Here is a 26233-nt window from a genome sequence, read left to right as displayed (position 1 = left end):
GTTGAAGACTATAACAAACTGCTGACGTGTCAAAGCCTAAAGAATGGAGCCAACTTGCAGATGTTGGCCGAGGGGCCTAAACCCTAAGAAGAACAAGTAACAAAAGAAGAAGTCCTACCAACTTATGGGGACCCCGTTCGATGGGGCCCCAGGTGACATAAAGGGATTAAAATAAAGCAGGACCCGCATGCACGCAAAAACTGATGACGTGGCCGATTTTCAAAAATTGCGCTGACATGATGACGTGGCAGGCTGTACGGATTTTCGTAAATTGCGCTGGCAGCTTTTTGGCTTTGCTTTTGGACCAAAAGCTTTTGAGTTTTAAAGGCTTTTTACTGTAACTGCTTTTCAGGCCAAGGGCCTTTAAATATGAGGCTAGGGCTCATTCTCTGGCATGCTTCCTGGAGAAGGTGCAGAGTCTGGAGTACCGGCTTGTACTTTATTGATGCAATATAACGAAATACCGAAAGGGGCGCCAAGGTTTGGGGCCAATACTCTCTGGGGTGGAATCCCGCCACTCTGTGTCGTGTGTCAATCTCTCTCTTTCAGTTTAGTTGTTATTGAAGTGTTAAAAGTCTGTTCAGTCTCTTCTTTTCTATTGGCGCGTGGTGCCTGCCTTGTGACAGTGGTATCGGAGCATCAGGCGTGTGCTTTTTTGAAAGCATACCGGTCCTACAAAAGAGCAGACAGAGCTATTGGAATTTTTTTTGAGGTATCTTGGCCCTCCATCCCGGACTTACTAGCCACTCCCACCCTTACTTCATCGCGCATCGGACGCGCTCCCGTCTTCACCGCTCATGTCTTACACGGCATAAGCCATTAAGATCACTTGCAAGAGAAGGATCCAAGATTTGTTTCGAGCTGTTGTTTTTCTCAGAGGCGCTGCCATGCAGATGTTGATAGCTACCAAGTAGCATACTCCAAGTACCTGGCAAGCTTTCAAGAAAATTTTTGCCCGAAGTTATATGGTTTCTGACATCTTCCTTCGGAGTGCAACCTCTGGCAGAGTAGGGTATCCTGAAATGCTTACCATGGAAACGCTAGCATATTATAACTTGAAATTTCTCGACATCTCTTAGTAGATGTCTCTTCACGAGCAGATGACCTTGGAGGTCAAGTGCGATTGCTATCTTGGGACTATCATCGCCGCCATAGAAAACATTGTCTGTCAAAGAGCTGATCGACCATGTGGTGCTTGGCTACGACCTCATGGAAGGAACCTAACCCTAATTTTTTGGTGCAAGTTTCAGGATGGAAAGTCAGTCGACTTTTCGAGCTTGGCTGATGTCGAGATTGCTTTTTAAGTTTGAAATCTGTTTGAGAACTTGTTTGGTGATTCTGTTTGAAATTTGTTTGAAATGGATGGTATCTGTTTTTAACCTGTTTTGGTGCCGATTTGAAATGTTTGACTCAGGTTTTAATAGTGGTTTCATTGATTGGAGAAGCGAGAAATACTATTTTGGTATTGTTTGAACCTCGGAACGACGCAAGCCGATGCCTTGGGAGTGTTTTGTTGTATGTTTGAAAACCTCGGAACGACGCAGGTTGATGCCTGGGGAGCGTTCTGTTGTATGCTAGAAAACCTCTGAACGACGCAAGCCGATGCCTGGGGAGCGTTTGGTTGTATGCTTGAACCTCCAAGAGACGCAGACTGTGGTCTGGGGAGCGTTTGGCTGTACAGTCCTCTGAGCTCATGGCCCGGACCTTTTAGATTATTTGCGGGGGGGAGTGACGAGGTAGTCGTTGAGTAGCATGATACCGCAAACCGTTTGTCTCGGGGGAGTGCTCAACGACGCTGTTTGTTGTGTCTTGTAACATGCATATGTGGAGCATTTGTGTTGCATTGTGGTGTGCCAACCACTGAATATTCTTAATTGGATGAGATTGCCTAGGTATGTAATTTTAGTGCATCAAGACACCCATGGAAGATCAGTACGGTCTGGGTTGTACGGCCTGTGTGTGATCGCTAATTTTACTACGCCTGAATATCAAGAGTTCCGATCTGGACGAAAGGAGAAGCTAACTCCTTGATCAAAAGAGCACAAAGAAGAAGCTAACTCCTTGATCAAAACAGCCGAAAGGAGAAGCTAACTCCTTGAGCAAAAGAGCACAAAGGAGAAGCTAACTCCTTAATAAAAAGAGCAAACTGATTGTCCCTCGGAAATTTTTGAGCTAACTTGAGTTGTTTTGCAGATATGCTGTAATCGTGGACGATTACTCTCTTTCAAGAAGGGGAGATGTCACAAACTGTTGACGTGTCAAAGCCTAAAGAATGGAGCCAACTTGCAGATGCTGGCAGAGCGGCCTAAACCCTAAGAAGAACAAGTAACAGCAGAAGAAGTCCTACCAACTTATGGGGACCCCGTTCGATGGGGCCCCAAGTGACATAAAGGGATTAAAATAAAGCAGGACCCGCACGCACGCAAAAACTGATGACGTGGTAGATTTTCGAAAATTGCGCTGACATGATGACGTGGCAGACTGTACGGATTCCACGTTTTGCGTTGGCTGATGACGTGGCAGGCTGTACGGATTTCTATAAATTGCGTTGGCAGCTTTTTGGCTTTGCTTTTGGACCAAAAGCTTTTGAGTTTTGAAGGTTTTTTACTGTAACTGCTTTTCAGGCCAAGGGCCTTTAAATATGAGGCTAGGGCTCATTCTCTGGCATGCTTCCTGGAGAAGGTGCAGAGTCTGGAGTATCGGCTTGTACTGTGTTGATGCAATATAAAGAAATATTGAAAAGGGTGCCAAGGTTTGGGGCCAATACTCTCTGGGGTGGAATCCCGCCAATCCGTGTCGCGCGTCGTCTCTCTCTTTCAGTTTAGTTGTTATTGAAGTGCTAAAAGTCTGTTGAGTCTGTTCTTTTCTATTGGCACGTGGTGCGCGCCTTTCCTACCAACTTATGGGGACCCCGGTCGATGGGACCCCGAGTGACATAAAGGGATTAAAATAAAGCAGGACCCGCACGCACGCAAAAACTGATGACGTGGCAGATTTCTGAAAATTGCACTAACATGATGACGTGGCATGCTGTACGGATTTCCGCGTTTTGCGTTGGCTGATGACGTGGCATGCTGTACAGATTTTCATAAATTGCATTGGCAGCTTCTTGGATTTGCTTTTGGACAAGAAGCTTTTGAGTTTTAAAGGCTTTTTACTATAACTGCTTTTCAGGCCAAGGGCCTTTAAATATGAGGCTAGGGCTCATTCTCTGGCATGCTTCCTGGAGAAGGTGCAGAGTCTGGAGTACCGGCTTGTACTGTGTTGATGCAATATAAAGAAATACCGAAAGGGGCGCCAAGGTTTGGGGCCAATACTCTCTGGGGTGGAATCCCGCCACTCTGTGTCGTGTGTCAGTCTCTCTCTTTCAGTTTAGTTGTTATCGAAGTGCTAAAAGTCTATTCATTCTGTTCTTTTCTATTGGCCCGTGGTGCCCGCCTTGTGACAAAGACAACTGTTTAGAAGCTAGAGGAATGTTGCTAAATGGACTATTTTCTTATTTTTTGAGTAATTTCTATTTACTGAAATTGGGATATTTAAATGTATACACTTTGAACTGTAAAAGTTAGGAATTACAGATCTACTAGAACTGTAGATCTACCATGTTTTCCTACTTGCTCTATTATTAAAAAATTCATATTATCATCAAGATTCGTGCCCCAACAACCTAAGGTCCCCTTCCCTGCCTAAAGTCCCTACACAAGGCTTTTGGTTGTCATTGCCATTGCTTCCTCGCCGATGCGCATCCTCTCGTGACTCGTCTCTCCACTCTCCAACAGCCCTCAACATGCAGCAACTCTAAACAGGCCTTCATCCAGTCCTCAACATCCTTTCATTCGTAGATCAGCGACCAGGGCACATGCTTCTTCAACGCTTCTTCAACACCTAATCTAAGCAATCAAGCACTGCTATGCACTCACGATAGGCAAGACAGAAAGATGCAGGCCTCCGTAGGCTGAGAGAGAGAGAGAGAGAGAGAGAGAGAGAGAGGAAGGAGAGCAACAAAGAGGAGGGCGTGCATGCTCTCCACGTCCCTCCGTTCTTCTCTCGATCCAATCCCAAATCAACCGCAATACCAAGCCTCCTTTTAGGTCAGCAGGAAGCAAGGTAGGGATGACATTGGTTCACCTCTGTCGCGCAAAGCCAAGGCGTATTGAACTATGAGACAAATGGTGGACACAATGAGAGAAAATGAGAGAAAACGTACGAGAGAGAGAACGTTTCACTAATTGCAAGATTTTGCATGCATGCTTGCAAAGGGGCATCTGTGAAGGCAAGTGCCCTTTTTCTTTTGATCTCTAGAGCAATATCCGCGAGATTCTGCTTATTCACCCTTTTTCGAAATGTGTACGACCTACTGGAATTGCTAAAAGCCATCAGGAACAGACAACTCTGATGTATCCAATGATGGGTGACATTAAGCATCACGAAGGAGTTGTATCGTTTGTTCAGTGAAAGAGACCGGGAAGTGGGTATTCCCGATGCCTCAGGGAAAGCAAATTCTTTCCCGCGAGGAATTTTTGTCTGCATTATCAAAGGTGGCAACGGAAGATGCAATGAAGACAAGAATTGACTCGTGATCCGGTGGGTACCTCGACTTCGATCTAGAACACTTGAAATGCAAGACACATGAACAAGGGACACTTGTGGAGAAGAAAGATCATTGAGGTAGAGAGAGAGAGAGAGAGAGAGAGAGAGAGAGAGAGAGAGATCTGGGGAAAGGCGATCCATGCTGATAACAATTTGCTCATACAAGTGAACAAGGGTGGTTCGGCATAGAATTGACATGCCCAATGGATAGACCCAAGATACACACAACCTTGAGATGCAATTAGTATAGAGAGAATTCCGACTTTGACAAAGAGATTGGCATGGACCACCTTCCTAGGGAGAGTGAATCTGGGATGGGCCAAACGAACACATTGGATCGATGCGTCTATGACTGAGACGCAGAAACCCTAACCCTAAAATCCATCACATCTTGTTGCCGTGTTTGTGTTTTGCACATGCTCCGTCTCGGAGAAGTGAGCAAGGAGGCTTCAGCCTACACTCGGGGATTCGAAAACGGAATCGGGATGGATCTGCAGAGCTTCCATTCTGTAAGTACAGATCAAAAGGAAACTGAGAAGAGAGCTTGCCTCTCGCATTCCCGAAAGGAAAGATATCATCAAGCCTATGAACTAGAACGGAGGGGTCACTCCGGTTCTTGTGTTTGTAAAAAGATTCTCCCTAGTGAAGATTCTCTTTGAGGGGGGGGGGGGGGGCAACCCATGTTCTGGTCTCCAATATTGTGTCGATCTCTCTCACGTCTCTTTTGGTTGAAACATTATTCATTTTCAGCTTATTGATTTTTAGTGTGTGCTCCCGTTTGTGACAATGTACCAACGAGCACTTGAAAGAAGGCTCCAAATACATGGACACGCAAACGCTAAGATCCGAGCAAAATCTGGAATTTTGGAAATATGCCAAAATTCAAGTAAGGGAAGGAGGATGTAGTTAGTTGGAATCTGCTCTATGGAAGTGTGAGTACATAGTAGGATTACTAATAGTTGTAATAATTACCACCGATAAATGTACGATCGCACAGTCGGTCAAAACCTAGTACGGACACCTATAAATAGCACCCGCTACTTCATTTTGGGGTGTGTATCGGTCTATCCATCGGTCTGTATCTTGTCGGCTACTCTTGAGCAGAGACCTGTTGTACTTATGAGCCTTTGAGGAACTCTTGTACTCCTTTGTAATCCAGCACTCCGTGCCAGTTGAGTTGTACTTCTGACTTAGCAATTGTACTTCTAGTTGTACGCGAGTTCAATTGTACTTCTGACTTAGCAATCTGAATATATCAATTCCAGTTGTCTTGTTGTCCACCATCTAATTCTACTCTTTCAGTTCAGTTGTCTTTTTGGTTTTCCTCGTGTTCATTTGAAGTCTCATTCTGCTCATCCTATCTGATTCGATCTGATATCTGACTCTGAAGTTCTAACCTGGAATAGCCGTCAAGTGACCTGCTCATTCCACACTTGGCCTCAGAAACAACTTTTAAATGATTATGTGGAAGACTGCTGAGCTTCATCTAGAGTATCGTGGACACGCTAGAATAGGGAGCAGCGTTGGTGAAGGCCAAGGGGCGGGTGACTGATGGGGGGAGGAGGCAGGATGGGCAAGAGCGAGGAGGGCGAAGCGGGCTATGAGAGTCCTACGGGGGATGTGGAAAACGGTCATGGTGATGGAAAGACTGTTAATCATGTTCCTTTGAATACATGTTCAAGGATCTGGGTTCTCATAGCTAGCTATTTGTGGTGCTCTATTAGGCATGCCTTGGTTTCTTAGTATTATATTTATTGTCCTACTTCAAGATCATCGAACCATCTTAAGACACACAAAAAAAAAAAAGAAATCCTACCCGAGTACATATATTTTCTAGTGTCTCATTCAGAGAAATGACCGGAGCTGTAAGGTGCAGCGGAATGAACGTTGAACTTTGCTCAAGATGAGTGCTCCGGACTGTGCTCAAGGATTCCTTTTACTTACAGAAGGGAGAGCCTTCCGTTCCTTTAATGAGAGAGTGCAATGGACACAAACAAAGTGAATGAACACTGTGAATGAAGGTGCTGAGACCGAGAGATAGAGAGAGAAGAATACGACACCAGACAAGTTGTCAAACCCTCCTCCGAAGGCCCCACTCTCTATGGCGAGAGCGGTCTACTATTGATTGCACAAATCTCTACAATGCTTAAACTTGCCGACAATGTCGACGACGATGAGGACGACGACGAGACGGGTTGAAATCTGAAAATGCTAATGGCTGAAATCTGCAAATCTTTATCTGCTGAATTCTAACTCTATGTCGATGGCGACGATGCGACGACGACACGCTGAAAACGTAGATGCTGAAATCTGCGTTTTCCGGGCTGAAACTATAAACCTTGCGGAAACTGACCATGCGGCGAGGAACTGCGGCGGGAAGGTGAGATCTGCGAGGTTCGGGGGTTCTTCTGCGGTGTCTAAAGGCTGAAAACTGAAAACGCTGGTGGTTCTTGATGTTCCGTCGCAATGATCTGCAAAAACGCTGAGGTTGTGATGCAAACCAAAAACGCTAGGGCTGAAATTGTCTTCTGCTGTCGCCGGATGTCCTGCAAATGCAAAACGCTAGGCTGATCTGCTGTGCCGTGTTGACGCCGGGCTGATCTGTTGTGCACAAATCGCCAAGGCTGGTCTTGTAGATGAAAAACGCTAGGGCCGTCCTGCTGATGCAGAGAACGCTAGGCCTCTTGGGTTCTGCTGAGAAGTTGCCTATTGAGCTTGTGCTCCTGCTGCCTCTTCTCCAGAAAGTGCTAGTGCTAGGTTTTTATTTATACAAACTTAGCAAAATTGCCCTACCTACTTTCCAACAAAAGTCGCTTAAAAATAATAAGTGAAAAATGTCAAAAATAGGGAAAATAGGCCTATGCACTGTAAAAATGCTACTGATTGGAATCTGATGGTCATGCTGTGTGCAACCAGAGGATATGCATCTAACTAAGTGTCTGGACATGCACGGTCTGCGAACAAACTCACAAAAGTGCCAGATCACTTCCTATTCTAGACTGACTTGACTGAACTGAACCCTGATCATGTTGTAGCTTGTCCACGCACACATAGGGTTGGATGTGGATGTGTCACGTGACATCCCCTCCTTTTCAAAGTGAGGTATTGGTACCGAACTGTATGGCGTCGATGGAGATCGCCAATAGCATCCGGAATCCTGGAAGGGACTCTTCGCTGGCCCACTCTGATGTGTGGATCGTGCAATACTTGAACTTCATAAAGGTTTGCAATGCCTTCTTCTTTGGGCCGCGTTGAAAGCGACAAAGTCATATGTGGCTCCTTCGATGCTTCAACTTCGTCTAGAGTCATGCTTTCTTCCGTCTTCAAGAATCTCCACGGCTGAAAATTCCTGAACCACTTCCAACACAAAAACATGAACATACCTATTCCATGTAAAGTGACTGGAAAAAATCTTGTCTTCCTCAAAGACTATGCATGCAATGTAGATGAACAAAGAGACGGATTGCCAAACCGTTCACCACACACACGCAAACAATGAGATCAAATCTTGTCGTGCTGATCTAAATCAATCAATTGTGGCAAAACACAATGAAAATGCTCACGCTTGATGCTCATACTTTCATGTGCTCTTTCTACAAATGTGTCATGCCAAGGAAGAGACATGGAATGTGACTTCCTTGAATGCATACTTTTCAGCTTTTCATGAACAATCCGCATACGAGTGAAACGTGCTCAACGTACAATATGTCATGCCTAGGAAAAGAATATCACATAAAGACGCTGACGAAAATACAGGAAACAATCACGAATGACACTCGTATAATGCGTGCTGACAAATCATTCGAACACATGGTACTTCTTGTAAGGGTTCTTTGGACCTAGGCTCGAGAGCCAAGATCGCTTCTTCCTGGTTGGTCGAATCGTCCTATGCGGGTTCCTTGGACCTCGACTCGAGAGCCAAGATCGGTTCTTTGTGATTGATAGTCTCTGCAATGAGGTTAGCTTCCCTAGAGAAAGTATCAACTAAACCATCAACCTTGTGAACAATCACATCATCTTCATGCAAATCATCATGCTTGTGAGAAATCACATCTTGATCATGCAAATCATCATGCTTGTCAGTGTCATCCAAATCATCATGCTCATCATTATCATGCTTTGGAGAATAAGAGACTGAGAGAGTCTCCTTTTCCCGAATCTCTTGCATTTGTGCCTGCACTTGAGAAAAGAGTCGCAACAACTCTTGCATGTGTCGCACTTGCTCATGCTCACGCTCTATGGCTGCCTTTCTTTCTGCTTCTCTTTCTGCTTTTCTTTCTGCGTGTCTGCGATCAAATTCTGCCATTCTTTCTACTCTTCTTGCTTCGCGTTCTAACTTCCTGTCCATAAACATCTGCTCCAACTCCTCCATAGGAGTTAGTGCAATCCTTGGCGTAGATGGAGAAGGGGGAGGGTCGGAAAAACCTCCTGTTGGGGAAAATTCTTCGCTTCTCTCATGCTCATCACTTCCAAGCGAAGTATCCATTCCGCTTCGAGTGATGACCATCCACTGAAGTCGTGGGTTCTTGTGGTCGTGGCATCTTAAGTTCACGAGGAACTTGGGTTCTTGGGGGTCATGGTTCTTGGGGTTCTTGAGTTCTTGAGGTTCTTGCGGGTCTTGAGGTTCTTGAGGTTCTTCATTAGCTTGCAATCTGTGTTAGAGAAGGATCTTCTCTTCACCCGAGTTCTGCTCTTTTTTGCGGGCGCACCCCTTGGCGGCCTGGCACTCACACCAAGGTTGCTTTTTTCCACCTCACGTCGATTGGCCGGCCGCTAAGTGCACGGTCCGCTCTCAATGAGTGAAAAGAGACACAAGGGGAGGCTGGACAAGCCCTTATTTCCTGGGATTCCTGTCACTCTTCAAAAACACGATTAGGAATCGACACACCCAAGCGAACTTGGTTTCGTGCGACCGCAACAAGCAAAAAAAATTATGTGGTTCTTGTGGTTCTTTCCTTGAGTGATACAGAACACTGTCAAAGCTCTGATACCAATGTAAGGTGCAGCGGAATGAATGTTGAACTTTGCTCAAGATGAGTGCTCCGGACTGTGCTCAAGGATTCCTTTTACTTACGATAGGGAGAGCCTTCCGTTCCTTTCGTGAGAGAGTGCAATGGACACAAACAAAGTGAATGAAGATGCTAAGACTGAGAGATAGAGAGAGAAGAATACGACACCAGACAAGTTGTCAAACCCTCCTCCGAAGGCCCCACTCTCTATGGCGAGAGCGGTCTACTATTGATTGCACAAATCTCTGCAATGCTTGGACTTGCCGACGATGTTTACGACGATGAGAACGACGACGAGACGGGTTGAAATCTGAAAATGCTAATGGCTGAAATCTGCAAAACTTTATCTGTTGAATTCTAACTCTATGTCAATGACGATGTCGATGGCGACGACGACACGCTGAAAACGCAGATGCTGAAATCTGCGTTTTCCGGGCTGAAATTGTAAACCTTGCGGAAAATGACCGTGAGTGAGGAATTGTGGCGGGAAGGTGAGATCTGCGAGGTTCGGGGGTTCTTCTGCGGTGTCTAAAGGCTGAAAACTGAAAACGCTGGTGGTTCTTAATGTTCCGTTGCGATGATCTGCAAAAACGCTGAGGTTGTGATGCAAACCAAAAACGCTAGGGCTGAAATTGTCTTCTGCTGTCGCCGGATGTCCTGCAAATGCAAAACGCTAGGCTGATCTGTTGTGTAGTGTTGACGCCGGGCTGATCTGCTGAGCACAAATCGCCAAGGCTGGTCTTGTAGATGAAAAACGCTAGGGCTGTTCTACTGATGCAGAAATCGCTAGGCCTCTTGGGTTCTGCTGAGAAGTTGCCTGTTGAGCTTGTGCTCCTGCTACCTCCTCTCCAGAAAGTGCTAGCGCTAGGTTTTTATTTATAAAAACTTAGCAAAATTGCCCTACCTACTTTCCAACAAAAGTCATTAAAAAATAATAAGTGAAAAATGTCAAAAATAGGGAAAATAGGCCTATGCACTGTAAAAATGCTACTAATGGGATCTGACTGGAATCTGATGGTCATGTTGTGTGCAACCAGAGGATATGCATCTAATCTAAGTGTTTGGACATGCACGGTCTGCAAACACTCACAAAAGTGCCAGATCACTTCCTATTCTAGACTGACTTGACTGAACTGAACCCTGATCATGTTGTAGCTTGTCCACGGACACATAGGGTTGGATGTGTCACGTCACAGGAGCACTAACGAGAATATTTGTAGGCTACCAAGAATCGGTACTTCAGATGCAACACATTGGATGGGTGATAGAGAGCATCAAGAAGAAGTATTCGACCATCTGGAAGAGACACATCTCTAATGTGTCATACTATCATGGGATGCGTGACCTAGAGCATCGCGAAAAAATTGTTCCATAAGTTTAGTGAGAAAAAGGACTTAAGTAATGGGTATTCCTGATGCATCACAGGCCGGGTGACGGGAGTATCGGATAGGGAATATTCCATAGTCAGGAGGTACTCCGAATTGAGTAGAGTTGTGCACAAGAGATGAGATAGGTACTTGAATGAAGAGTAAGCTTTGAGGAAATGCAGTTGCTTTTTGAAAAAGTGAGTTTAAGCAGATGCTTTTCTGTAAAGGAGTCTATATTTGCATTGCATCTGTGCATGAGTCTGCATTGAGGGACGCTTGCGTTTTGAGTGTGTAAGCATTGTTTTCAGCTTATAAGGTTTTACTGAGTTTTCAACAGATTAAGACCTTTTCTTAAAGAGTGTCCAGCCACCCACTGAATAAGTGGGCAAGCGATAAATAAGGCCGTCAAAAGTTGGGCACCCCTATCTCGCCTATCTCTGGCACCATCGACCTCCTCTCTCCTCTTTTGGTGCGAATACAAAAATGCAGGCTCTCTCTCTCTCTCTCTCTCTCTCTCTCTCTCTCTCTCTCTCTCTCTCTCTACCCTCCCCACCTCCCTCTGTTCCCGCAAAACCAGGGCAAAGTGTGTGTGTGTGTAAGCCCAAATTCACTCTTAATGACACACACACACATATATCACCATCGACATTGCCGTGCTGGCTAGTTGCTCCACAAAACACCATTGTATGTTGTTCGTGCAGATTGCGGACGTGCTCGGCCTACTCGAGACTATAGAATTAAATAACTCTAACGTGGTCCCCAACCACCTTCAGTCAGCTAAACAATTCGTTTCGCGCTACTTTTCTGTCAGCGAGTTAGCCACACGCGCAACTTTGAAGAGCATCTTACCAATATAGCCCTTTCTTCCTGCATCAAAAACTCCCACTGATATGTGTTGTTACCTAGTCCTCCTCCTCTTCTCCACAGAAGTTTTGTCCATTTCATTGTAAAGCAGTCATTGCATGCTACATTCAAAGTCTTCCCAACTCTCGTTTGCTTAGTTTTGTTCTTAATTCATCAACTTTTTGGCATACTCTTTACATCAAATCGTTTCAATGACTTACGCTCACTTAGAGTAACAAGATTTGTGCAAAACAAATAATAAGCCCTCTCTCTCTCTCTCTCTCTCTCTCTCTCTCTCTCTCTCTCTCTCTCTCTCTCTCTCCTTTCTACATTCTTCTTTACGGATGTATACTCTTGTTCAGTGCTTGCATGAGAACAAAACAGTATATACATTCCTGTATGTATGAGTGACTTCTACTCACTTAGGCTAACAAGATTTGTCACAAAAAAAAAAAGCGCACTCACTCTCTCTCTCTCTCTCTCTCTCTCTCTCTCTCTCTCTCTCTCTCTCTCTCAGCTTTCACTTCTATGTTCTTTGTACTAATGTATACTCTTCTTCAATGCTTTGATGAGAACAAAATAGTAATTACAATAGTACCCTAGCTCTAATGCAATCGCCTTGAAGGCTTGTACCGTTACACCAATTTGTTATCCACTTGCCGTTATGCAGGCTAACGAAGCACTCTAGTTTTTGTTTTATTTTTGAGACCTCTTTTTGAAGTAGCAAACGGTCGGACATTGTATGGCCATTGTGAACGGTAGTTTCACCCGTAGACGGGAAGTGGTCAGCACTGGAATTCGTATAGTAAGAGGATGTCTAGGCTCAGAGCAAGATCATGTAGGTCCCCTCGTCACACTGAGCAAGTTGGTGGATACTAGGAAGTGAACTCAATAAAGACATAAAGTCAAGGTAGGATCACCAACAGAAAGTATGGGCCACATTGCACTTTTGGATGCGGTCCCAATGAGGATAGATGGTCAGATGACCAGTGGGAGCCCAACGGAATCATTTCCTAAAATTTAGGAAACTGCTATTTTGGGCCGTGAAATGTGTTCGCGTCATTACCTCCGGTATGACTAGGGGAACATTTTACAACTCTGCCGCGAAGTCAACTAGGCAACCAGTCGGGAGATTTTTAAGCAGCAAACCTGAAACGGGAAAATGCTTGTAAATGCGCCAAGTGGCAAAATTTCATGTAGTTGCCTCATACAGAAAAGTTGGCGCTGAATTTTAAGCTGAGAGGAGCCTCATTTTGCATTTGTCACGGGCACAGTTGTTCTCGTCCGTCGGACGTAACGTCCCGTCCGGTCACGTCTGGTTTCGTCCTGTCCGACAGTGGCGTCCGTTCCGTCCGGCCCCTTTTTAGTCCGTTTGACCGGTTTTAAAACCGTTGACTGCACTTTGTTTGTGAGGATTTTTCGTGACTTTTTGGCATAGGATCCCCCCCCCCTCACCTCCCACATGCCTTGAGCCTCCTCTCTCTCTCTCCCTCTCACATTGCTTTGGATTCCATTAGCTCCTCTCTCTCCCTCTCCCTCTCTCATTACTTTGTCCTTTACCTTGGATTCCATTAGGGCCTAGGCTCCTCTCTCTCCGCTCTCTCTCTCTCTCTCTCTCTCTCATCTAACTCTCTTGTGTTCGAGGGCAAGTGTCTACACTCTAAATCTATATAAGGATGCCCTCTTTCTCTTCTTCTCCATTATGTTCCAACTCAAGGCTCAAGCTCATGAGTCATTCTCAAGCTCTCAAGCTCTCCATTCCTCCCTCATAGCTCTCCATTCCTCCATGAAGCTTTCCTCTTGAGTCTTCCTCTCTCACACCTCCTCTCTCCATTATCAAAAAATCTCAAGCTCTCGATTGCGTAACCCTCTCAAGTTTCAACTTTCAAGCTCTAAATCTCTCAACTTTCAAGTGTTCTATCATGCCTCCCCCTCTTCATGAAGCTTTTGAAAAGCATTGTTGTTCCTATGAGAGAGTGAGGGACAAACGAAACGTTTGTAGGTGGACATGCAAGTATTGTCCCAAGATCATGACCTCCTCCTCCACTCGACTCATCATCCACTTGATGAAGATGGGAGGTGAAGCTGATCCATGTCCCAATATACCCGACGACATTTTGGAAGAGTGCAAGAAGAAGTATCTCCCTTTGAAAACGCACAAGGTGGAGATGAAGAGAGCCCAAAAGGAGATAGTGGCGCCCGACATTGATGTTACCGACTCGGAGGAGGATACAACTACAAGCGGCCCTTCTCCCTCTACCTCCATTGCAAGCGGTGACGCGACGGCAAGCTCAATGGCTACCAATAAGAAGAAGGCATCGGCAAGTGCTAGTGGCCGTCCTCCAAAGCAAGCAAGGCAAGCCTCTCTCTCGCAATCGGTGGGTTTGAGCTCCGGTCCATTGTCTTTCCTCAAAGAGAGACAAAGGCTTGCGGACATTGAGATTGCACGCACCATCATTGAGTGTAATCTTGCTTTCAACATCCTTCGACTAGAGCGGTGGAAGAGGATGGTGAAAGCTATTGCGGCCGTCGGTCCATGTGAGGGGTGGACGGGTCCATCCTATGCGGACATGCGCACCAAGAAGCTCGACGAAGAGCGGACAAGAATCGACAAATCCCTTGAGCCCGTGAGAGCCGGATGGGCAAAATATAGGTGCTCCATTCTCTCCGATAGGTGGAGTGATCGTAAGAAGAGGGGCATCATTAACATACTCGTGTCATGCCCTCTTAAAACCTACTTCTTGAGAGCAGTTGATGCGGGAGCACGAGGCAAGAAGGTCACGGAAAATTCATCTACAAGCACATCAAGGCGGCAATAGAAGAGGTGAGAGTTTAAGTTGTCCCCTCTTCTTGTGCAATGTGCATTGTGCAATGTGTAGTATGTACTTGCTACTTTTTGCCCTCTTGATAAGTGTTCTAAATTTTTCTCTCTTTAATGTAGGTCGGGCCCGAAAATGTGGTGCAAGTGATCACCGATAATGCATCCAATTGCACTAGCATGAGCCGACTACTTGAGGCCGAATACAAGAACATTGTATGGACCCCTTGTGCCTCCCATTGCCTCGATCTTCTCATGGAAGACATAGGAGAACTAGAATGGGTGAAGGCCATTCTCACCCAAGCCCTCACTATCGTCAACTTCATCAATGCTAAGGTGAGAGTACTTGCAATTTTTCGCACATACTCCGACAAGGAGTTGAAGAAACCCTCGGCAACACGATTTGCCTCTATGTGGCTTCTTCTTGAGCGCCTCTACGATGTCCAAAACGAAGTGCAAAAAACCATGGTGTCCGATGAGTTCAAGCAATGGTGTGAAGGAGAGAACTCGGCAACCTCACAAGAGGCAAAGGCCATCCAACGGCTTTCCCTCAAAGAAGAATTTTGGGAAGAGGTGAAGGGTCTTGTGGTAGCCATCTTGCCCATCTACAAAGTGCTCCAAATGACCGACATGGAGGGATCGACCATAGGCCTTCTTCACCACTTCATGGATGAGGCATACAAAGAAATAGAGGCATCAACTATTCTTGATGGTCCACCCGATGGGACACGGTATGATGTATCTCCTTTGCTCTCCATTCTCAAGTTGACAATATGTTTTTAGCTAATTTGCACTATGCCTCACCTCTCTCTCTCTCTCTCTTTTTGTAGTGATGTGTTTGAAGATTCCCCCAAGAAAGATGATATCCTCTTTCTTTTCCAAAAGAGATGGGATTTTATAAAGAGGCCCATTCACCACTTTGCGGCTCTCTTGCATCCGGCCTACAAGAAGCCGGATCTTTTCACAAACCAAATGCTACAAGAAGAGAGCCGCAACTTCCTTCCCAAGGCCCTCTCGGAAGATCATCACGGCGCATTCCTTCAAGAGCTAATCAACTATGGAGACCAAAGAGGCACGGCTTTTACTTCCACCATATGTTGGAAGAGGGAGTCCTTGGTGAAGCCTCTTCTTTGGTGGGAGAGCTTCGGGTACCAATTACCTCACCTTCAAAGAGTTGCATTAAGGATTCTTGGACAAGTAAACCCTCTTAAGCCTCGGGCCTTGGCTCTCTCTCTCTCTCTCTCTCTCTCTCTCTCTCTCTCTCTCTCTCTCTCTCTCTCTCTCTCTCTCTCTCTCTCTCATGAATTATATTACATACATGATACTATCTTTTGAATATAATATAGGATTGCTCATCCGGTGCATGCGAGCGAAATTGGTCCGCATACTCGCTTATCCACACCAAAATTCGCAACAAACTGTCAACAAAGCAATTGGAGCAGCTCATCTATTGTCGCTACAATCTCCGAATGTTGCGCTCCATGCATGAGATGCCTATGGCTAGACAAGTAAACCCTCTTTCTACACACTTGCTTCTTGACTCCTATGGGCTATGGATTAGCATTCCAATTCACATGTGCTAGCTTTATCTTGAGTCTTGACTCTTTTGAACTTTTGTATAACTTGTCAAATAGGTCAATGTTGATGATTGCAAGCTCTCAATTGATACTCTCAAAAGTGTCAACAAAGAGTGTGATATGACGGAGGAGCAAATTTTCCGCGAGCTCTACTTGGAGCTAGAGGAGATTGACCGACGGGTTTCTCGCACACAATCACGCAAGAGGGTCATTGTGCGTGGAGTCCCTTCGGCTACAAGAGGTAGAGGTGCAAGAGCTTCCCATGCTCGTGGCCATGGCCGTGGCCGTGGGCGTGAGATGGATGCTACTACTCCTACAACCTATGTGCGGCGAGGCTCGGGAAGCGGCTCCATTGCGGCGGCCTCTGTTTTGGAGGATGTGCCTATTCGTAGATCCAACACTATGGACCCTAGAGAGCCGGAGTATGACGAGGAGGGAAATCTCCTTAGTGAGGGAGATTATGACACACCACAATCCGATTCATGTGAGGATGAAGATGACATCGATGAGCATAGCTCACAAGAGGAAGATGATGATGATGATGAGAGCGGAGGAAGCTCTTAGACTTTAGTGTCTCTCATATCTTTTTTTACCCTGCTTCCACTTTTTGCACGATTGAGGCTTAAAAGGCTTACTTTTTTGTATCATTTCGATTATCAAATCTCAACTTAGCTTTTTGATTTATGACATGTAATGCGAATCGCAGTTCATGCCCATTGTGTCTCATTGTCTTGATTCTCAACTCTTGAGTGTCGGCACTTGGCACTTGCAAGTTGCATTCTTGTCCAATGTGATAATCAATTGTCTATTTATCCTAAGTGTAAATTCTAGGGTTAAGAATTGCGTATTTTTATTTTTGAACGTACGTAACCATGTTGTACGACATAAAATTTTCTAGTTCGATGAGTACCGTACGTCTTCGTACGTGGACAAAACGTACGTGACCATACGAGACCACCCTGGGACTCATAGGTTAAGAGCTATGCAGTGCTTCCTTTCCCTCTTATGCACAGTGTGGTGCTAGGAGTGATGCCCTGCACGCTACACATTGCTCTCTCCCCCTTACGTGCAGTTATGTGATGCCCCACAAGAGGGTTTTTCATTTGACTGATGTACAGTTGTGTGGGTTCATGCGCGATTACCGAGGCAAGAGCCTCTTGCACAGGTACTGGGTTAGCTAGTGGCTAGTCCCCCGTAGGTACAGGTGAATTCAGAGAGGTTTCACGCGTGAAATCTCGTCCGATTCAAAGGGCAAGTAGCCCTACATGTGCGGGAGCTCAAGGACTTGCTACAGATGCGACCGGCACGCGAAACGGAGCCCAAAACAGGGAATTACAGCCTGCTGTGTATTTTTGCAGGTTTAGGGTTTCGGCCATCAACGGTCCCTAATAACCCCAGGAGGTTTGGGGACGCGAGGGGACCACTGTAGAGGTGATCTCGCGCATTTTCGGGGCAGAAAACAGAGAATTCAGCATGCTGCAGATTCTCGCCAGGTTTTGCAAAGTGTCCGTATGCGTCAGGAAAGTCATCTATTGCATGGGGATACTCACTGTGAAGCGTCCTAGTACAGTTATGCTACCGAAATCGGGCCAGAACAGGTGTATTTCAGCCCGGATTATGCAGGACAGCTCGTAGGAAATCACAGGTTATATACCCTTTGTTAAAGAATAAAGAAATACCGAAAGAGGCACCAATTTTGGGGCCTACAGGGTGTCAGCGTCTGCTTGGAGCATTTTAGCTTCCGAGCCGTGTGTGTACTTAAGTGTTAATTCCAGTCTCAAGTTTCCTTTGCACGTTCTCTCTGTGTGTGTCTAAAGTAAAGAATTTCGGGTGAAAGCCAACGCCTACCGCCCTACGGGCCGCCACGACCCCAGACATATTAGCGACTCCCACCCTTCATACATCGCGCATCAGGTGCGCTCCCGTCTTCATCACATTGTCTTACAGGGCATAAAGCCATAAAGAATCCCAGATTACACATGGGTTCTCCTGGAGAGTGTTTCCATACAGTTGCACTAGTACTCAGCCTAGGTATTTATTTACGTGTGAATCACCTGTTATTAGTAGTTCATCAATTTACTAATAAGTGATAGAAATCGTGGGAATTTTTTGTGGCATACGCGATACCTCGGTACCTCGGCACCAGCACCAAGTACACGCGATACCTCGGCACCTCTAGCGTTTTTGCACCAGAGCAGCCCATCAGCACCAACCTTTTCAGTTTTCAGCCATAACCTTGCCGCACCGTCACAAATCCAACCATCAATATTACCGTTTTCAGTTTTCAGCCCATCGCCGGCATGCAATAGCAGATCAGTCAATAGCCTCGTCACCATTGCACATCCCAGCCAAAATCCCTAGCAATTTTGCATTTCAGCCTTTAGCCTCGCAGATCTAAGCATCAGTAGCAAGATCACATCAGCACCTCAGCATCTAAAACCATTGTATCAGCATTTGTGCAATCTAAAGCAAATACCTCTCTAGCGATAGAGAGGGGGGGCCTTGGAGGGGGGTTTGGGACGGTGTCAATCTTCTCTCTCTCTCTCTCTCTCTCTCTCTCTCTCTCTCTCTCTCTCTCTCTCTCTCTCTCTCTCTCTCTCTCTCAACCTTCATTCACAACATCACTCTCTTCTCTCTCTAGTCTTCGCACATCTCTCATTCAGTAAAGGAACCTTGAGTACGCACTGAGCACTCATCCTGATCATTCACCATCAATCCCTTTTGTTGCACATTATAGTAAATGCATCTAATCACTTGCTTAATCAAACGCTTGATGAGGGTAGTGGCTCAATGGGCTAACACCGTGAACATATCCCACAATAATAGGCCAATTAAGAAAAAGAATAGGAAATGCTAATCATGCCAAAGCTCTGATACCACTTGTTGAAAGCGCATGCTCAACCCTAATCGCCAATGGTGTAGCGTTAGGCTATGGAAAATACAGTCTTAGCTTAACCATGGTGTTAGGGTTAGGGTTAGATAGATGGATATTAGGGTTAAGGTTACACCAAGAACAAGAGCATAAAGAGGGAGACTATAGACACAATTGATAGGACTCAAAAGTGCGATGATTCATTCAAAAAGGGTATCTCAAATAGGCTTGGTGCTTTACAATCATTGGCCAGTGCTATTGCACTCTCTTACTATAGGACCATGTCATAATTTCATCCTTCCTATGTGGCTAGTTGGCTTTCCAATAGAAGCCACAAGTTGGGCTTATCCCAACAAATATTGGGCACTAGCTCCGTCAAGATCGGCCAGAGAGGTGACAAACTCTTAACACTTTCGCGTCATTTGTCCGTGCCCTATGTTCTGTAGACACTTTGTGAAGATTGCACCATAACTCCAAATGGAGATTATGCAAGGAACTTGCTTCCAAGTTGGTTCTGCATCGACACCTCATGACACGTGATGTTCTCTTGTATGGTTTCCCCCTTAAGGAGTATCTCGTTGATGGGAAAGAATAATACAGGCAAGTGAACCAGAAGGTGGGGTAGATCCCTCTGAATCACAAGAAGCAGAAGCTCTCAACTGTGGAGAGTCTCAGCCCAATCTCAAGATGTGGCAACACTTGAAGCTTTCTTGGATTCTGAATTCCGATTCCAGAATCCCTCAAGTAGAAGTCGAAGCCTTATCAATCAAGAACAAGTTCCCCACTCCAAGGAATGATCATTGATGACATCCTGGAGAGACTACAAAGTTTCCCTTGCTTTAAGCGACCTCTTCAAAAAAGGAATGCCATCAAATCCAGTCCAGCAAGATGTACCCAAGACAACTTTGCAAACATCTTCTCGTCTCTATGAGTTTCTACTCAAGCCTTTTAGTTTGCCTAATACTCCGGCAGCTTTCAACTGGACAATAAATTGCATCTTCTCTGACGACATGATTGTTTCCTCCACTAATAAAATAACTACATTCGAGGCTTGAGAAATGGTAAGTGCAACACAAATCCTTTTTGCATGCTAAGATCAACTGAAACAACTGTATAAGTGGAACTAAATAACATTGGCTGGGACAAAGACTGCCATTTTCTCTCTCACTTTTGAAGCTGAATAAGAGAAGGCAGGAGACAGCTTCAATGATTGTGCAATATATGTCTAATTGGCAAATACATACGGAAACCAGCAGATACATTGCTAAGGCGATAGCAATTTCTTTGTGAAAATTTATTGCAGCTGATGAAAAAGCAGGCAGGGTAAAGCTGCAAAAAAAAAGCGTACCTGTGGAAGAGATCAAGCAGCTTCAGTCCCAACAGATGCAGCAGTGGCTGTAGTAACATCCTCAGTGGCAGCGGCTGCTGCGGCAGCAGCTTCTTCCTCTTCTTTCATACGCTTGAGTGCAACCTTCCGAGCCCAACTTTCAATGTTGGTGTCGGGCTTGGACGAGAGACCTATAGAGAGCATGAGGAACGCGATGACACCGGTTGCATAGACGGGAAGCTCCCAATCCTCCCATTTGCGTTTTTGGCCAGGAGGAGGGGGGGTCTCGTTGAAGAGGTAGCCTCCGGGATCGTTGTCCCCTGGGGCCCACCAACTCTTACTCTCGTGATTGTCGTGCCCTCCATCGCCGTGCCCATGAGGGTCCGCACTCCTCAATCGCTGTCTCCGCAGCACCTGTCTTACCGCTCCCCCTGCTGCAAACGACCTCAACATCGCTCACGCGCAACCTTGCTTAATGGGAGCGAATGAGACGCAGAGAGAAAAGAGGGGGGGGGGGGGGGGGGGGGGGGGGCCAAATTTGGGGGCACGAGGCGGCTCTGATCTCGACCGTCGGATCACACAGTGAAAAAATGGCGCCTCTAATTCACTCCTAATTCACCCCCGTAGTTCGCCCCTAGTTCACCCACGTCGCGGGGTGTGGGTCGAACCTGGAACATTTCAATTGCCACACGAATGTCCTACCACCACGTTAGCGCGCGTCGATGTCCATGTTGGTATAGCATATGATCATACTCTAGTTTAAGTGCCCCTAGTTCACCCTTAGTTCACCCACCCTTAGCTTACCCGCCCCTAGTTCACTATTAGTTCACCCCTAGTTCACTGCGTGATCTGACGGCTGAGATGGAAGCCGCCTCGCGCCCTCAAATTTGGGCCCTATATCCCTCTGACCCAGAGCCGTGCCATATAGTGTCGAAGGGGGGGGGGGGGGGGGGGGGGGGGGGGGGCTCACCACTAAAGGGCACGGGTAGAGAGAGATGGGATCGACGGTGGAGGTCGACTCAAGGAAAATTGAGGGTGGTAAAAAACGAGCGTCGTCAGGCACGGGGACTCGAACCCTCGCCACCGCCATGAGAGCCCAATGTACTAACCGTTGCGCCCGCGGGCAAGTTGACATGTGGGCAAAACATAAAATGATAAATAAACGTGGACAGGCCCTCTGCTTGTCCAAGTTTACTTTTTCGTGTTCTAGTTTACCCTGGCCATCCTACGGCTACGCGCGTCCCGATCCCCGTGTCCTAGCTTCACTGTCGTTGATCCCACCGCTTGGGCTTCATTACAGTGCCCGTGCCCTTTAGTGTTGAGGGGGGGGGCGGGGGCCTCGAGCACTATTTGACACGCTAACTGAATGAAGTGCAAGCGGTGGGATCCACGACGCTAAAGTGAAGCTCGTTTTTCGCAACGTTTGGATGTCTTCGATTTATCTTTGTTTATTTTTTTAGTCCGTTTTTACTTTCCCCCATGTCCGAGTTCACTTTATCAAAGAGTGGTTTTGCCTTGGGGACAAACAATCCCACGTGGTGTTTGGTTAGGACATTGGGTTGCCAACAGTGAGCTCCCAAGTTCAAGTTCCCGACAGGGGGGGCGTGGATCACACGCTGACTTTTTTCCAATTGTCTACCCTCCTCGAGATTCCCGCAGCAAGCCTACACTAGTCTTTCTTGGTGGACATTGCTATAGAAACTTGTTGATGCAGTTTAGTAGATGGGTTGTTGCAAGTCATAGATAGTATCTTTGCATATGGTAGATCATAGAATAGAGCAGTGGAAAAATGAATTGCATTACTTACTTGGTAATCGAGTAGGTGTCTCGTCTGAGTATATAAGGCAAATGACATTGTTTTGTCAAGCTACAATAAAACCATGGCACAACTAGTTAAACTTGTTGTTATGCAATGAGGAAATGACAGAAACTATAAACCATATCGTATACGCCATACAAAAGTGTCATACAAAAGTATGGTGGAGAGTCTGCATTGTGGTCTCCCCAAAAATTATAAGGAACGGAAGGCCTGTCATACCCCACCCCGTAGTCTTTATGTGTTGTTCAAGCAAACGCATAGGCATGGGGAATTGGATGCATATTACGAACCTTGCAATTTTGTTGAGGTGAAGTCATCCTTGTCTATTTGAAATATCCACTGTTCCAAATATATATGCCTTTTGTGGCACACATTAAACGTCGAATCACGCCTTTGATGCACCGAACCTCAATTTATTGATGATGGAGGAACATATACAATAGTGGTTTTGAGATTTTGAACTCAAACTCTCTCACTTGCAATGTGTAGCTTGAAAGCTTCTCTCACACTAAAAGTCAAGCTCACAAAGTGGTTGTTACGCCTAAGTCTCTCCTCACACATAGAGTGTTTGCGTGCTATGTGAGATATTGGGGATGATTTATGAGGAGAAAAGGGGCCTATTTATAGGTTGGAGACCTCTTATTAAGATTATTGAAAATCCTAATTTACAAGCTAACAAATCAAGATTATGATTTTTTCTGAATATCAAAACACTACGGGCCTTCTTTGTTTGCTTAAGTCATGGATGTGACTAAAAAGAGAGCAATATTGATGGTAGATAAGGTGAAAGTAGAGTTTTAAGGAAGGAGATAGAGGGAGGGAGAGAGTTACTATGCACATGTAGGCTTAAGGTGAGGTATCCTTTATGGTTAGGTCAATGGCTATTTTGTGTTAGTATGTTAGTGGTAGTAGTTTGTAGTTAGTAGGATGGTAAAATTACATGGCATATGCACTCAAGGTGCATTATATGCTTTATACAATGATGAAAAGTAAGAGAAGGATTAAAATATATACCAATTTGATGGAAACCACAAAATGGAAAGGGAATTTTTCACTTATCTCCTCTAGCGAATGAGCAATTGTAGAACTCTGTCGGTGTAGTTCTTGGGACTATGGAAAAGTTGAATTTTTCATGATCAAACTCCTCCTTTTGTAGAGCTTGAGCTTGGTTATTTGCTGATTTTTTCTCTTTTTGTGAAAGGATAAAGAGGTTATGGTAATATGAGTTTGATTTTAAAGAGAGAAATTGAGTTATATGTGTGTAGGGATGATAATTTTGAGCTATGGAGTAAACGAGATATGGGAATGGTGAAGAAGATGAAAGAAGCCATGAAAGTTGCAGGTTTAAGTGAGGGATGGAGAGGAATGAGTATGTGTGTGTGTGTGTGTGTCGAAGTAGGAAAGGAGGTGAGAGAAGACTATGGGTTACTTTGAGAAAAGTGGACAGACTAGGGTCTACTCAAAAAAATCATATCTCACCGGTGGAAGCTCCAAAAATTATCAAAATGTTTGAGGTGATTATTCAGCTCTTGGTCCACATTTTGTCTTCCAACCACCGCTTCAAATTCGGAGTGGAGATGGATATAAAAAATCCCACCAAAATCCCTATTTTCCTTCACAAAAAAAGTCTTCAGTGGCCCCCTTCTTGTTGCATTTGCATAAGACTCCAAAGGTGAGCCCCTCTTTGCATTAGAGCATGACGTAATTGATTCTTAGGGGTTTGAAAATATGCATGGTTGTGGATTATGCATAAATATAATATATGGATATGATGGAAAATAAAGCGTAGTATATATAAACAATCTATGGAATCTAAAATAGTGTGAGCTATATATACAAATTATATATAAGTGAAAATATACAGAATCAAATGAGGAGGGCCCTCATTTATTTTTATTGATGTATATTTATTTCCAAGAGGTAAGAAAATGTACCTGCTGAAGATAGGAATTTAGTGAAAGGCAATGACTAATGGTGGAAGGTTTTTTTTTTAAAGGTTTTTCCTTGGAGTGGATTCACAAAAAAAATAAGAGAAGCTTGCATGAAATGATTTTTTATAGAATACATAGGTAAGAAAAATCATGTTAATGGTGAGTAAATATACATACCATACTTAGGTAAATAACACACATCTATACATAAATATTTAAATAAATATCAAAATAATTATAATAAAAATCCCTATATTTAGGCCCTATATACAATGAAATACTTATACACAAAAGGGCCATAATATACTTTGGCTTATTTTTTTATTTTTATTTTTTTGGCTCAACTAGCCTAGTGACTAGTTAAGTGAGGGTTTTTAAGGAGATATGGAAAAAGTCCCCTAACTCGCATACGCCTATGTACAATGAAAAGGTAGGGATAGCCACAGTGTTTAAGTGATTTTGATAGGGTGAGGTAGCTCACTATGGCAATTACAGAGAGCCAAAAAACGGCTATTATGAGCCCTCCCCCAGGATGATAGTACATTCATATACCATCAAAAGGTATATTTTCCAGATAGAGTGGTTATGAGTCCTCTATAATATATGGTCCATTGACATGATTTTCATTGTGTGGCTTCTTGTCACACTCATGCTTCATGCCAAAACTTATAGGAGATAGTAGATCTTTGACAATTCTTTGGTGGAAGACGACTCAAGTAGGGCTTTAGCCGATACCCGTTTACCTTCCTAAAGTGCTCTTTACCATTCAAGTCCATGAGTTGGTAATAACTTGAATTGAAATCCTTTTTGACAATGTATGGTCTATGCCATCTAGTCTCAAACTTGGCATCAAAACGATTATCAAGTCGATTGTCATACCTTAGCACAAGATCTCCTTCCTTGATGCCTTTGTCCTTCAGTTTTTTGTCGATCTTTTCTTTTGCTTGTATAGATTTCCTCTTATAGCACTCGTAAGCTGCTTCTCTTTTCCACTCAAGTTCTACTAAGGTAAGAAGTCGATCCATCCATGCTTCTTGATTATCTTGTGTTGCTTTGCTATGAAGTCGCATTGTTGGAATGTTAAGCTCGATAGGCTGCAAGGCCTCTTGACCATACACCAAGTGAAATGGTGTGAACTCTGTGGCCTCCATGTATGTGATTCGATACGTCCACAAGGCACCATCCAAGAAGTCATCCCATAACTTTTTCTTATTTTACACCATCTTTCTAGTGATGCCTGCAATGACACCATTAGCCTTCTCCACCAAACCATTTGATTGTGGGTAGTAGGGTGTGCTATGACGATGTAGCATGTGAAGCTCTTCACAAACTTATATGAGTAAACCCTTCCTAAACCCTGGACCATTATAAAAAACAATCTCCAAAGGTGTGCCAAATCTACAACAAATATTAATGTAGACAAACCTGCTCACTGTTTTCCCATTTACCCTTGCCACACTTTGAGCCTCTACCCACCTAATCATGTAATCTACAACCACTAGAGTGTAGAGTTTATCATTTTTTGTTATAGGTAGAAGATCCATAGCATCAATGCTCCACTTTTCAAAGGGTCCATTTGCAAGCACTATTTGCCTAGGACCATGCACCAACCTTCTATTTCCATTTACGTGACAGTTGTGATAGCTTTCACACCAATGCTGGACATCCACATGTAGGCTTAGCCAAACATACCCTGTAAGCAAAATCTTCTTCACAGTTAACTCTTGGGCAAAATGACATCACATGCCTCTTCATGCAAACCTTTTAGAATGGTTGGAATTTCCTCGATAGTTGGTACTCTTCTGCACACTTGATCCTTCCCTCTTTGATACAGGGAGCCTTCTAGGAAGAGATAGAAACTTGCCTTCTTCATGAGTCTCCTCTTTTGAGCTTTTGTGAAGTCTTGTGGAAACTCGCCCTCCAAAATGTATCCAATAATGGGAGCCAATGACTCCAATCCCTGGTATCTTGGTTGCTTGACAGCTGCTGCCACCATCATGACTTGCACTTCTTTCTCAACACATGTAACTGCTTGTTGTGCAAGTAAATCAGCATCTTCATTATGTTTCCTAAGAATAGG

At 44.8% G+C, this 26233-nt stretch overlaps 2 protein-coding genes and 1 pseudogene across 2 annotated transcripts in view; 2 read left to right on the top strand and 1 right to left on the bottom strand.

The window, feature by feature from the left end:
• The window catches only part of LOC147417736 (uncharacterized), a 29951-nt gene extending 9048 nt beyond the window's left edge, over positions 1 to 20903 (bottom strand). Inside the window, exon 1 of the mRNA XM_086507417.1 lies at positions 20425 to 20903. Within this exon, the coding sequence (XP_086363543.1) occupies positions 20437 to 20856 (420 nt within the window). The 5' untranslated portion in view covers positions 20857 to 20903 and the 3' untranslated portion in view covers positions 20425 to 20436. The remainder of the gene's footprint in view (positions 1 to 20424) is intronic.
• Positions 14739 to 15840, top strand: LOC147417738 (uncharacterized; annotated as a pseudogene).
• LOC147417737 (uncharacterized) lies at positions 16007 to 17343 on the top strand. Its single transcript, XM_086506807.1, has one exon. It carries the CDS (start codon positions 16325 to 16327, stop codon positions 16766 to 16768), a length of 444 nt encoding a protein of 147 aa, XP_086362933.1. The 5' UTR covers positions 16007 to 16324; the 3' UTR covers positions 16769 to 17343.
• Positions 20904 to 26233: the final 5330 nt, after the last annotated feature.

This window comes from Adiantum capillus-veneris, chromosome 30, assembly GCF_014529385.1.
Source record: "Adiantum capillus-veneris isolate H3 chromosome 30, ASM1452938v2, whole genome shotgun sequence".
NCBI lineage: Eukaryota > Viridiplantae > Streptophyta > Polypodiopsida > Polypodiales > Pteridaceae > Adiantum > Adiantum capillus-veneris.
This window is presented reverse-complemented; position numbering and strand designations above follow the sequence as displayed.